Genomic DNA, 12,011 nt, shown 5'->3' with positions numbered 1-12,011 from the left:
GCGCGGGAAGGGGATTGGCCGCGACGGCCGCGCCTGCGCCGTGGGGTGCGCGGTGCGGGAAGATGGCGGCGGTGGTGGCGGGGCGGGCGGTGGCGGCCTGCGGTGCCCGCGCCGCCCTGGGGGCCCGCCGGGCCCGCGCCGCTCTCGCCCGGGCTGCCAGTGGCACCGCCGGCACCGAGGCGGTGCTGCGGGAGCGGCTGCGGCGCCACCAGGTGGGCTGAGCCCAGCGGGTAGGGCTGGGCCTGGGGCTGGGCCTGAGGGGGCGGTGAGGGCCCCGCGGGGCTGTTGGGGCACGGGGGCTCCACGGGTGTCCCTACATGTCCCTAGGCTGTTCGGGCCCTTCCCGGCCCAGGGCTCCGCGGCCGTCCCTGGCCCTCCCCGGGTGTCCTCGGGGGTTCCCGGCCCTCCCCGGGGGTCGCTGGGGCTCTGTACCTGTCCCTGGGTGTTCCCAGGGCTCCCCGGCTGTCCCTGGCCATGCTCGGTCATCCCTAGGGCTCCAGTGGGGTCCCTTGGACTCCCTGGGTGTTCCCGGTCATCCTCGGCCATCCGTAGGGCTCCATGGGTGTCTTCAGGGGTCCCTGAGGTTCCATGGGTGTCCCTGGCCATCCTCGGACATCCCCAGGGCTCCCGGGGTGTCTGTGGCGCTCCCCGGGTGTCCCTGGTCATCCTCAGACATCTCTAGGGGGCCCCAAGAGCCTCTGGGGCTCCCTGGGTGTCCCTCCCTGTCCCTGGAGCTCCCTGGATGTGTCTGGTCGTCCTCAGACATCCCTAGAGCTCCCCAGGTATCCCCAAGTGTCCCTAAAGGTCCTAGGAGGCTCTTTGGCTGTCCGTGGGGTTCCCTGGATGTCTCTGGCCATCCTCAGACCTCCCCAGCTGTCCCCAAGTGTCCCTGGCTGTGCTGGGGGCACCCTGGGTGTTCCCAAACCCCTCAGCCATCCCTAGGGCTACCCCCTTGTCCCCCAGGCTCACCGTGTGTCCCCTCCCTCCATGTCCCCCCACCCCGCAGGCAGCAGAGGGACCCCTGGGACACACCCCTGGCCCAGAGGAGGAGGAGGAGGAAGAGCGGCGGAGGCGGGAGCGGATGGCGGCTGCCCGGCGGCTGGCCCTGCGCGTGGCGGGGCTGCTGGGCGCCAGCACTGGCGTGGCGATCATCTATATCTTTGGTGAGTTCCTAGCATCCCCCACATGTCCCCCCCTGACGCCGGTGCCACCGCAGCCCCTCCTCACCTCCGCTCTTCCCCTCCTGCAGGCAGCAACTCGGTCGATGAGCACGGTGCCAAGGTGAGGGGCGCTCAGCAGCGGGTCCTCCCCCACTTTTTTAGGCGGGGGGGGGCTGCGCCGATGTCCCCTTCCTGCCCTTTGGGGACATCATGGGGGCTTAGCACCTTCCCCCCCTTCCTCCCTTCCCCACGTGCTCCCGTTCGTCCCCTTTCACCGTCGTTTCCCCTTATTTTGGGGTCTTTGCATTGGGTGGGGCCCCGTGTCCCCACGGGGAGTGATATGTCCTGAAGGGGAGTGGCATGCCCCCAAAGGGTCTGGCAGTCCTTGTCACATCCTGGGGAGGTGTTTTTCTCATTCAAACTCCCTTTTTTGGAGAATTTGGGAGGTGTTGAGGGGGGTTTTGATGTGTGGCGCAGCTCCCCGGGGAGGGAGAGGTGTGAATTGCGCTGCCTGTCTCCGGTGATGGGCGGGGGGGTACACGGGGACATCAAACGGGGTGACGGGGGGGAGGCGCTGAGCAGGTGACAATGACACTAGTGGGGTGACAGAGACATCAGTTGGTGGAAGGAAACTGCACGGAAATGGCATCACCTACCTGCAAATTGTTCCTGTCGCCTCGCGTGTCCCTTCCCCCTCGGTGACACTGCCCCTCTGGTGTCACCCGGACCCCTCCAGTGTCACCATGTCCTTCTTGCTGTCCCCATCTTAACCCTCCGCCTCCCTCTTCTCCCTGCAGATCCCCGACGAGTTCGATGGCGGTGAGTGACACCCCGAGATGCCCCTGGAGGGGTGACAGCCACCGCAGGGCGGAGGACGTGTCGCATCCTCGGGGCCATTTGACACTTTGGTGTCGAGGATTTTATGACATTTTTAACACCCCGTTGTTACCCAAAAGGGGCTTTTTTGGGGCGTTTTGGTCTTTATCCTGGGGAGGTGTGGGAACTGTCACCCTGCCTTGGGAACAGCAGGGACCATGAGTGACCCTCACCCGTGCTGGCCTTGGCTCCGCAGATCCCGTGGGCATCCAGCAGCTCCGTAGGACCTACAAGTACTTCAAGGACTACAGGCAGGTGTGTGGGGACCCATTTGAAGGGGGGGGGGGGGGGGCGGAATTCCCCCCATTTTGGGAGCCCTTCATCCAATCAGGGGTGGCCATCCCCGTCCCGAGAGCTTTTTCACCCTCCCAGGGAGCTTCGTCCCCATTTTGGGGGCATTTTGGATCCCCATCCTTTCTTTGGCGACCTTGTCCTGGTGCTGGGGAGTCACGTCCCTGTTTTGGCGTCCCTTGTCCCCATTCTGGGGGACATTTGTCCCTGTTTTGGGGTCCCCTGTCACCGATCTGGGGTCCTTGTCCTCCTCACCTTGGGGTTTTTGTCACAAGGCAGGGGCTCCCATCCCCACTTTGGAGGGGGCTTCGTCCCCACACTCCAGCCCTTGCCCCTGCGGGGACCCTGTCCCCTTTTGGGGTCTCTTGTCCCCATGCTGGTAGCTTGTCCCCACGCTTGGGGGGCTCCATCCCTCCCCCTGACCTCCCCCTGCAGATGATCATCGAGCCCACCAGCCCCAAGCTGCTGCCGGACCCCCTGCGCGAACCCTACTACCAGCCCCCCTACACTCTCGTCATTGAGCTCACCGACGTCCTGCTGCACCCTGAGTGGTCGGTGAGTGTCCCCCAAGCCTTCCTGTGCCCCCCTCCCACTGCCACACCTCCCCCGTGACACCTCCTTGTCCCCCCCCAAAACCAGCTCGTCACCGGCTGGCGCTTCAAGAAGCGCCCGGGCATCGAGAGCCTCCTCCAGCAGCTCGCTCCCCTCTACGAGATCGTCATCTTCACCTCCGAAACTGGCATGGTGAGCGCGAAGCGGGCGCGACGTGGCCACCCCGGGGGGCGACAGGGCCACCACGGGGTGCCCCCCACCCTCTCACCCGCACTATTCCCCCCCTCCCCAGACTGCCTTCCCCCTCATTGACAGCGTGGACCCCCACGGCTTCGTCTCCTACCGCCTCTTCCGCGACGCCACCCGCTACATGGACGGGCACCACGTCAAGGTGGGGGGGCCAGGGAGGGCAGGGGAGGGGGACAGGCACTTCGGTGGCCCCCCCACCCTCTGCCAGCCCTTCTCTGTCCCTCCCTGTCCCCCCCCCAGGACATCTCCTGCCTCAACAGAGACCCGGCCAAGGTGGTGGTGGTGGATTGCCGGCGAGAAGCCTTTTGCCTGCAGCCCTACAACGGGCTGGCACTGCCCCGCTGGGACGGCAGCTCCGACGACCGCGCGCTCTACGACCTCACCGCTTTCCTCAAAAGTGGGTATATGCGTCCCCAAACACGCCCGCCTTGTCCCCGACCCCACCCAAACCCATCCTTCTCTCCCCGCAGCCATTGCCCTCAGTGGGGTGGAAGACGTGCGGACGGTGCTGGAGAATTACGCGCTGGAGGAGGATCCGCTGGCGGCTTTTAAACGACGCCGGTCACAGCTGGAGGAGGTGGGGACGCGTTCGGGGGGGACACAGAACACAACGGGGGCGGGTGGCAGCACCTAATTGCCCGTAACGGCTGTTTTTCGCCCTGAATCGGGGGCGCAGGAGGAGCAGCAACGCCTGGCCGAACTGGCGCAGGGCAAGAAGCCGACGGGGCTCTTCCTGGGCGCCCTGGCCGGCCGCCTCTGGCCGCGCTCCAAGCAGCAGTGACGTCAGCATGATGTCATCGGGACGGTGCCGTGATGTCAGTGGGACGTCGGCGTGATGTCAGCAGCGCGAGGCCCGGAAAGGGGGGGACACGCACCCCGTTCACCAGTGCGGCGGGAGCAGGGGGTGATGCGTCACCCGGACCTGGACGATGCGGTCGGAGGCGCCGGCAGCCCCGGGGCGGGGCGGGGTGGGGCCGGGCGCGGCCCCGGTTTTGGGGGGGGGGGGTTGGGGGGTTTTGGGAGGACAGGGCTCGACCCCGGTGGGGGTGAATAAAGGGTGACGTGGAGCTGCGGGTGCACTGTGCTGCTTGGGGGGGGGCACAGAGCGGCCCCTCCTCCCTGGCGTTGCGTCGGATCCGGGCCCTTTTGGGGGGGTTATGGGGCTGGGTCCGGGCCCGTTTTGGAGGTGGGCTATGGGGCCGGATCTAGGCGCTTAGGAGCAGGTTGTGGGGCCGGGTCTGAGTGCTTTGGGGTGGGTTTATGAGGCCGGATCCCCCTTTTGGGATGGGGGGGGAAGGCTGCCTCCCCTTTGGGGGCGTGGCCAGCGAGCAGAGGGTGGGAGGGGGCGTGTCCTGCGAGCAGCGGGCGGGGTTTGGTCCTTAGAAAGGGGTCGGGGGGGGGGCGTTGGGCTCAGACCCTGCTGAGCCCCGGGACCAGACGGGACCCCCGGCCCGGATCCGGCCCCCCCTCACGGTGCCAGCCATGGCTGCGCTGCTGCTGGCCGCCCTCCTCGCCCTCCTCTGCCCCCCACCGGTGAGCCCGACCCTGGGGAAGGGGCCGGGGGGGTCTTAGGGGGGTCTTAGGGGGCTGGGGGAGACCCTTGGTGATTTTTAGGGGGATCCCCGGGGGGATCAGGGAGATCCTGGGGTGTTTCAGGTGTCCCTTCGTGGTTCCCAGGGGTCTTGGTGGGGGCGGGGGGGGAGTTCCAGGAGGGCTATTTGGGATATTGGGTGGGGGGGTGGGTTGTGGGGGTCTCGGGGGGGCTGTTTGTAGTGCTGGGGGTCTCTGGGGTATTTGGGGTGTTCCTGGGGAGTTGGTAGAGGTCATTGGGGCAGGTTTGGGATGTGGGGGGAGTTCTAAGGGGCCTTTGTGGGGTGCTGGGCGGTATTTTGGGGACCTTTGGGGAATATTTGGGTACTGGAGGGTCCTGGATGGGTGTTTTGGGGTGCTGAGGGGGTGGGTCTTGGGGTCCTGGGGGGGTCCTGGGGGGGGGTTTGGGTCACTGATGCCTGCCCACAGGTGCAGCCGGCCGGGGTGCTGGAGCTGCGGGTGCTGTCAGCCCGGGGAGGTCCAGGGGGACCGTGTGGGGGTCCCCCTTCCTGTCGCCTCGTCTTTCGCCTCTGTCTGCGGCCCCCCGGGGGGGTCGGCTGCAGCCTGGGGGTCACCCACAGCCCCCCCGGACCCCCCCCTGCCCCGGGGGCCCCCCGCATCCTCCGCCTGCCCTTTGCTTTTCCCTGGCCGGTGAGGACCACTCCCCCCGAAGTCTGCCCCCCCCCCCCCCCCCCATGGTCCTGGAACCCCCAAGGGACCAGGAATGACACCCCCTTAATTTTTGCCCCCCCCTCCCCAGGGCACTATTTCCCTCGTCATCGAGTCATGGCGGCTGGAGGAGGCCAAAGGCTCTGGGGGTGAGTGGGGGGGACTTGGGGGTCCATGGGGTTTGGGGGGAACAAATGGGGGTGCTAGGGGGACAAAAAGGGGCCCTGGGTATTTGCGGGGGGGGGGGGGGATAGAGGTCCCATAAGGGGTGGATGAGGGATAAAGGGGGAGCAGATGAGAGCCTGGAGCATTGGGGGGGGCAAATGGGGGTTCCAGGGGGTAAATGGGGGACAAATAGGGATTGGGAGGGCAGATGGGGGTTATGGGGGGCAAATTAGGGTTTGGGGGGCAGAGGGAAGTCCTGGGTTTTGGGGTGGGGGAATGGGAATTCGTGGACTAGGGGGGAGGCAGAGAGAGGGAGGGTTAGAGGGGCAAAGGGGGGTCCGGCGGGGCTGTGGGTGCTGACGGGTGCCCCAGGGCCCCAGGACCGGCTCTTGGGGCGTGTGGTGGCCCGGCAGCACCTCTCCCCTGGGGGTCCCTGGCGGGGTGGGGCCGGGGGGGGTCTGCGCTTCGGCACCCGCCTGCGCTGCCGCCCCCCGGCCCGCGGCCCCCGCTGTGCTCCCCGCTGCCCCCCCTGCGCCCGCCGCTGCCCCCTCACCACCGCCTGTCGCCCCCCAAACCGCTGCTGGCCCCACTGCTGTGCCCACCGTGAGTACCCCTGTCCCCTGGAGGGGGGCCCCGGCACCCTTCCCCCCCAGTGCTCCCCTGACTTTCTTGGGAGGCCCCCAGCACCCCCTGGGGTGTCCCCTGGGTTTTGGGGTGCCCCTGACACCCTGCTCTCTCCCCACAGGTGGGTGCCGGGAGGCCTGCGCCCCGCCTGGCACCGATGGCAGTGCCTGCACCAACGGGGGCACCTGCATGGTGAGTGGGACTCGCCTTCCCTCCACCAGCACCCCCGTGTCACCCAGGGAGCCCCCCCTGGCTCCCCCAGGGACCCCCTGGTGCTTCCGGGCACCCCTATGTCCACACCGGGGGGGCTCTGATACCAACCGTCCCCACCGTCCCGGTAATGGCGCTGCCCATGCAGGGTCATGGGAGCGAATCCCCGGTGACGCGCTGTGACACCCCTGGCCCCGGACGGCCACCGGCAGCACCAGCAGCAGTGGAGGCCCCAGTAGCACCGGCAGCAGTGCCGGCAGCACCGGCTGTGGCCCTGGGAGCACCGGCAGCAGCACCAGCAGCACCGGCGGTGGCCCTGGAAGCGCCAGTGGTGGTACCGGTGGCATCAGCAGCGGCCCCAGAAGCGCCAGCGGTGGCACCGGCAGCACCAGCAACGGCCCCTGAAGCACCAGTGTCGTCGGCATTGCTGCCGGCCGCAGGGCAGTTGGCGATACCGGAGCCTCTCCCGGAGGTGCCGCCATCCCCGTGTGCCCTCGGTCCCTGCTTCAATGGCGGCGCCTGTGCCCCCGCCCCGGCCCCCGGTGCCGGCTACACCTGCCGCTGCCCCCCCGGCTTCCGCGGCTCCAACTGCGAGCGCCGTGCCGACCGCTGCGCTGACCACCTCTGCCTGCACGGTGAGCGTCCCCCCTGACCCCAGCCGTCGTGGCCCCCGGCATGCTTCGGCGTCGCTGACCCCCTCCCCGGCGCAGGTGGCCAGTGCCGGGACTTGGGTCGCGGTGCCATTTGCAAATGCCGGCCGGGTTTTTCGGGGCGCCGGTGCGAACGCAACGCCGACGACTGTACCCCCAACCCCTGCGCCAACGGGGGCACCTGCCAGGACGGCGCCAACACCTTCACCTGCTCCTGCACCCTCGGCTATGCCGGCGCCGATTGCCGACGCCGCGCCGACGCCTGCGCCTCCGGCCCCTGCCTGAACGGTGCCACCTGCTACACCCACTTCTCCGGCCACGTCTGCGCCTGCCCCCCCGGGTTTATGGGGTCCCGGTGCGAGGAGGAGGTTGGGGGGCCCCCCCCGGCCCCCCAGCGCCGCCCCCCCGCGCCCCTCGCCCTTGCCTGCGCCCTCCCCCTCGCCCTGCTGGGCCCCGGCGTGGGGCTGGCGCTGGCAGCGCGGCGGCGCCGGCGGCTGCCGGGGGAGAGGTGAGATTTGGAGGGGGATTTTGGGGAGTGGGGGGACACACACACACTGATTTTGGGGGTCTCACGCGCTTTTTCTGCAGCAGCCGCGTGGCGGAGACAGGGGGGGCCCCCGGCGCAAACCCCCCGGGGAGGGAGCGGCGGCTGCCGCGTGCCTCCGCCACCCGGGTGAGCCCCACAAGACCCCCCCAGCACCCCCCATTTCTCCCCCCCTACCCCTTTAACCCCCCATTTCTCCTCTTCCCCCCCAGGTGTGACCCAGCAGTGATGGACCCACACTTGACCCCCCCCAAGTCTGGGGCCCCATATTGGTTTGGGGACCCCCCCCCCGAGAGGGGGGTTGTGCCATAAAGCTCTTTGAGATGTCTGTCCGTGCCACCGTGTCCCCAGAATCCGGCCGGGGGGCTCACGGGGGGGGAGAAGAGGAATGGGGACAACCCACTCAGGACCGGGGAGGGTGACATGAGTGGGGACACCGTGCTCTGGACTGGGGGGGGTGACACGGGTGGGGACACCCCGTACCAGACCGGGAGATGACACCCTGCTCCAGACACGGGTGGGGACACCCCACTCGGGACGGGGGGGTGGGTGACACGCCCGTGGGGTGACACTGCCCCGTTATGGGGACAGTCCCCTCGGGTCACCTTAGCGCTGCCCGCTCCGTGGCTCGGCGCTCAACTCGCTGCCCTCGGCGGTCGATTGCTTTCCCGGCACACCGCCGTTCCCGCCCACTGCTGGCATGGCCACGCCCTTGAGCCGTGATGGGCAGCGCATGCGGCCAATCGGAACGGAGAGGCGGGGTGGGAGCGCGCCGGCCAATGGGAGGGCGGGGCGGACTGAGGTGGGGACTGGAGGGGCGGGGCCGCGTCGGAGCCGGCGGCGTGTGGAAGCGGCGGGAGCCATGAAGTGAGCGGGGAGGGGCGGGGGGATCCCGGGGGCCGGGATCGAGGGTGGGGGCGGCCACGGGAGGGCCGGGATCGCGGGGGACCCCAGGGGGTGCCAAGTCCCCGGGAGGGCCGGGATCCCAATGGATCCCAGGGGGTGCCAAGTCCCCGGGAGGGCCGGGATCCCGGTGGATCCCAGGGGATGCCAAGCCCACGGGAGGGCCGGGATCCCGGTGGATCCCAGGGGGTGCCAAGCCCCCGGGAGGGCCAGGATCCCGGTGGATCCCAGGGGGTGCCAAGCCCCCGGGAGGGCCGGGATCCCGGTGGATCCCACGGGGTGCCAAGCCCACGGGAGGGCCGGGATCCCGGTGGATCCCAGGGGGTGCCAAGCCCACGGGAGGGCCGGGATCCCGGTGGATCCCAGGGGGTGCCAAGCCCCCGGGAGGGCCGGGATCCCGGTGGATCCCAGGGGGTGCCAAGCCCCCGGGAGGGCCGGGATCCCGGTGGATCCCAGGGGGTGCCAAGCCCCCGGGAGGGCCGGGATCCCGGTGGATCCCACGGGGTGCCAAGCCCCCGGGAGGGCCGGGATCCCAATGGATCCCAGGGGGTGCCAAGCCCACGGGAGGGCCGGGATCCTAATGGATCCCAGGGGGTGCCAAGCCCACCGGAGGGCCGGGATCCCTAGCGATCCCTGGCAGTCTTGGCCGCAGAGTGGATCCCTGCCGGGGCAGTGATGGAGAGCTGAGACCCGCAGGGGCTCCCCGGGGCCACTTCAGCACTGTGACCCCCCCACCGGGTCACCCACTGGATCCCGGCCACCATCACAGACCTGCCAAGAGCAGAGACGGCACGGGTGGGCTGGGGCACCCGATCCCAGGGCGAGGAGGGATCAGCCAGGCGCCAGGCTCCTCTCTGGGGTGGGAGCTGGCGGGATCCCTTGCGGGAATCCTCCTTTCCCTGGCCCCTCCGCAGGCTCAACATCGATGGGCTCCTGGTCTACTTCCCCTACGACTACATCTACCCCGAGCAGTTCTCCTACATGCTGGAGCTCAAGAGGACCTTAGACGCCAAGGTACGGCGGGATCTGGCAGTCCCTGGCGGGCCGGGATCCACCCACCCCTGGGGACGTCCCCACCGGGGTGACGCCGCTGCTCTCGGCAGGGCCACGGCGTGCTGGAGATGCCCTCGGGGACTGGGAAGACCGTCTCGCTGCTGTCGCTCATCGTCGCCTATCAGCGGGTGAGTGCCGGTGCCCGATCCCAGCAGATCCCGGCCGATCTCAGCGCCGCAGATCCTAGCATCGCTTCTCTCCCCAGGCCCGGCCGCTGGATGTCACCAAACTCATCTACTGCTCCCGCACAGTGCCGGAGATTGAGAAGGTGGGATGAGGAGCTGGGGGAAAGGTGGGGGGAGCAGATCCCCGAGGGGATCCCGAGGGATCCGTCTGAGCGTCTCCGCTGCAGGTCATCGAGGAGCTGCGGAAGCTGATGGATTTCTACGAGAAGGAGCTGGGGGAGAAGGTGCCATTCCTGGGGCTGGCGCTGAGCTCCAGGAAGAACCTCTGCATCCACCCTGAGGTGGGCAGGAGACCGTGGATCCCCCGGGGGGCGGGGGTGATCCCGGGGGGGACACGGTGACAGCGGGGTGATCGCGGGGGGGCAGGTGTCCTCGCTGCGCTTCGGGAAGGAGGTGGACAGCCGGTGCCTGAGCCTGACGGCCTCCTACGTGCGGGCGCAGCACCAGCGCGATGGATCCCTGCCTGCCTGCCGCTTCTTCGAGGTGAGGGATCCCCCAGATCCTCTGACGGGCACCCAAGGGTCCCCGTGTCCCTGACAGGCACCCAAGTGTCCTGCCTTCCCCTGCCTGGGGAGCCCCGATGGCACCTGGGGACCCCCACGTGCCCCCCAGTCTCCTGCCAGCTCCTGGGTGCCCTGGGGTGTCCCTGGCAGCTCCCGGCACCCTGAGGTGCCCCCGCTCCCCAGCACCCTTGGGTGCCTCCTGTTCCCTGACCAGGCCCACAGCACCCTTGGGTGCTCCCATTCCCTAACTTGGGTCCTGAGCACCCTGGGGTGCCCCCCATTCCCCATCTGGCTCTTGAGCACCCTTGGGTGCTCCCATTCGCCATCCAGCTCCTGAGCACCCTGGGGTGCCCCCCATTCCCCATCTAGCTCTTGAGCACCCTTGGGTGCTCCCATTCCCTAACTTGGGTCCTGAGCACCCTGGAGTCCCCCCAGATCCCCACCCATCTCCCAGGCATATTGGGGTCCCCTTCGTTCCCCCTCTGCCTCCCGAACACCCTTGGGTGCCCCCCCATTTCCCATCTGGCTCCTGAGCCCTGAGCACCCTGGAGTCCCCCCAGATCCCCACCCATCTCCCAAGCATATTGGGGCCCCCTTCATTCCCCCTCTGCCTCCCGAGCACCCTTGGGTACCCCCCCATTTCCCATCTGGCTCCTGAGCTGCCCCTGGTGACTCCCATTCCCCACACAGCTTCCCAGCACCCTAGGGTGCCCCCGGACACAACCCACCTCCACCCTGCACCCATATCCCCCCCCTTCCCCAATCCCCTGCCCCCCGCCACAGCACCCTCCCGCCTCGGGGTGCCTCCCCCTGCCCCCCAGCTTCCCCCCACCCATCCTGGGGGTCTCCCCGGGGACCTGCAGCTGCTCCCCCCGGGGTCTCCCCCAGGAGTTCGACACCCATGGGCGCGAGGTGCCCATCCCCTACGGCATCTATAACCTGGACGACCTGAAGGCCCACGGCCGCCAGAAGGGCTGGTGCCCCTATTTCCTCGCCCGCTACTCGGTACGGGGGTGTGCGGGGGGCTGGGATCGGCTCCGGGGCGGCTCATCTGTCCCTAAATGTCCCCAAATGTCCCCATGTTCCCTCCTCCGGCAGATCCTCCACGCCAACATCGTCGTCTACAGCTACCACTACCTGCTGGATCCCAAAATCGCCGACCTGGTGTCCAAGGAGCTGGCCAAGAAGTCGGTCGTGGTCTTCGACGAAGCCCACAACATTGGTCGGTGCCCCCCCAAACCCGTTTTTAGGGTGTCACCCACTGTCCCCTGGGTCACCCGGGGTGGGGGGGGGTGACACCATCCTCTGTCTCCGCAGACAACGTCTGCATTGACTCCATGGGGGTGAACATCACACGCCGGACGCTGGACCGCTGCCAGGCCAACGTGGCCACGCTCCAGGCCACCATCCAAAAGTGAGCGTGTCCCACACCTCCTCCCCCGTTGTCCCCGTTGTGTCCCCCTGCCCCCCCGTCACCGCGTCCCCACCGTGCCCCTCTGCCGCAGGATCAAGGAGACGGACGCGCGGCGGCTGGCGGAGGAGTACCGGCGCCTGGTGGAGGGGCTGCGGGAGGCCAGCACGGCGCGGGAGACCGACCTCTACCTCGCCAACCCCGTGCTGCCGGATGAGATCCTGCAGGGTGCGTGGCGGGGGTGGCCCCTCTTTTGGGGTGCCCCCCAGGCCCCCCATTTCCACGCAGGGGGTGTCTCTGAGCCACCTTTTGGGGTGGGGACCCCCCTGAACCCTTTGGGGTGTCCCCAGCCCCACACCAGCCTCCAGTGCCCCCA

At 68.8% G+C, this 12,011-nt stretch overlaps 3 protein-coding genes across 3 annotated transcripts in view; all 3 read left to right on the top strand.

Annotated features, from left to right (window-relative positions):
* The first annotated feature begins 62 nt into the window (after positions 1 to 62).
* On the top strand, positions 63 to 4,063 carry TIMM50 (translocase of inner mitochondrial membrane 50). Its single transcript, XM_059833149.1, has 11 exons — positions 63 to 212; positions 1,007 to 1,163; positions 1,250 to 1,281; positions 1,958 to 1,979; positions 2,233 to 2,291; positions 2,763 to 2,882; positions 2,967 to 3,071; positions 3,172 to 3,270; positions 3,369 to 3,525; positions 3,599 to 3,705; positions 3,805 to 4,063. Exons 1-11 carry the CDS (start codon positions 63 to 65, stop codon positions 3,907 to 3,909), a joined length of 1,113 nt encoding a protein of 370 aa, XP_059689132.1. The 3' UTR covers positions 3,910 to 4,063.
* A 547-nt stretch (positions 4,064 to 4,610) lies between these two features.
* Positions 4,611 to 7,798, top strand: DLL3 (delta like canonical Notch ligand 3). Its single transcript, XM_059833148.1, has 9 exons — positions 4,611 to 4,661; positions 5,148 to 5,369; positions 5,479 to 5,536; positions 5,925 to 6,155; positions 6,298 to 6,368; positions 6,535 to 7,021; positions 7,097 to 7,544; positions 7,625 to 7,709; positions 7,793 to 7,798. Exons 1-9 carry the CDS (start codon positions 4,611 to 4,613, stop codon positions 7,796 to 7,798), a joined length of 1,659 nt encoding a protein of 552 aa, XP_059689131.1.
* Positions 7,799 to 8,432: 634 nt separating this feature from the next.
* The window catches only part of ERCC2 (ERCC excision repair 2, TFIIH core complex helicase subunit), a 6,098-nt gene continuing 2,519 nt past the window's right edge, over positions 8,433 to 12,011 (top strand). The window contains 10 exon segments of the mRNA XM_059833147.1: positions 8,433 to 8,447; positions 9,398 to 9,497; positions 9,587 to 9,664; positions 9,742 to 9,804; positions 9,889 to 10,002; positions 10,088 to 10,204; positions 11,113 to 11,229; positions 11,323 to 11,446; positions 11,542 to 11,638; positions 11,730 to 11,863. Coding sequence (XP_059689130.1) covers positions 8,443 to 8,447; positions 9,398 to 9,497; positions 9,587 to 9,664; positions 9,742 to 9,804; positions 9,889 to 10,002; positions 10,088 to 10,204; positions 11,113 to 11,229; positions 11,323 to 11,446; positions 11,542 to 11,638; positions 11,730 to 11,863 — 949 coding nt within the window. The 5' untranslated portion in view covers positions 8,433 to 8,442.

The sequence above is a fragment of the Gavia stellata genome, chromosome 41 (assembly GCF_030936135.1).
Source record: "Gavia stellata isolate bGavSte3 chromosome 41, bGavSte3.hap2, whole genome shotgun sequence".
Classification (NCBI taxonomy): domain Eukaryota; kingdom Metazoa; phylum Chordata; class Aves; order Gaviiformes; family Gaviidae; genus Gavia; species Gavia stellata.
This window is presented reverse-complemented; position numbering and strand designations above follow the sequence as displayed.

Bases quoted from the DNA above. Each gene is read 5' to 3' on its own strand.
- TIMM50 (XM_059833149.1), top strand. From the start codon at position 63: ATGGCGGCGGTGGTGGCGGGGCGGGCGGTGGCGGCCTGCGGTGCCCGC. The intron at 1,282-1,957 runs GTGAGGGGCGCT...TTCTCCCTGCAG, and splicing joins TCGATGAGCACGGTGCCAAG to ATCCCCGACGAGTTCGATGG. The intron at 2,883-2,966 runs GTGAGTGTCCCC...CCCCAAAACCAG, and splicing joins TGCTGCACCCTGAGTGGTCG to CTCGTCACCGGCTGGCGCTT.
- DLL3 (XM_059833148.1), top strand. From the start codon at position 4,611: ATGGCTGCGCTGCTGCTGGCCGCCCTCCTCGCCCTCCTCTGCCCCCCA. The intron at 5,537-5,924 runs GTGAGTGGGGGG...CGGGTGCCCCAG, and splicing joins GGAGGCCAAAGGCTCTGGGG to GGCCCCAGGACCGGCTCTTG. The intron at 7,545-7,624 runs GTGAGATTTGGA...CTTTTTCTGCAG, and splicing joins CGGCGGCTGCCGGGGGAGAG to CAGCCGCGTGGCGGAGACAG.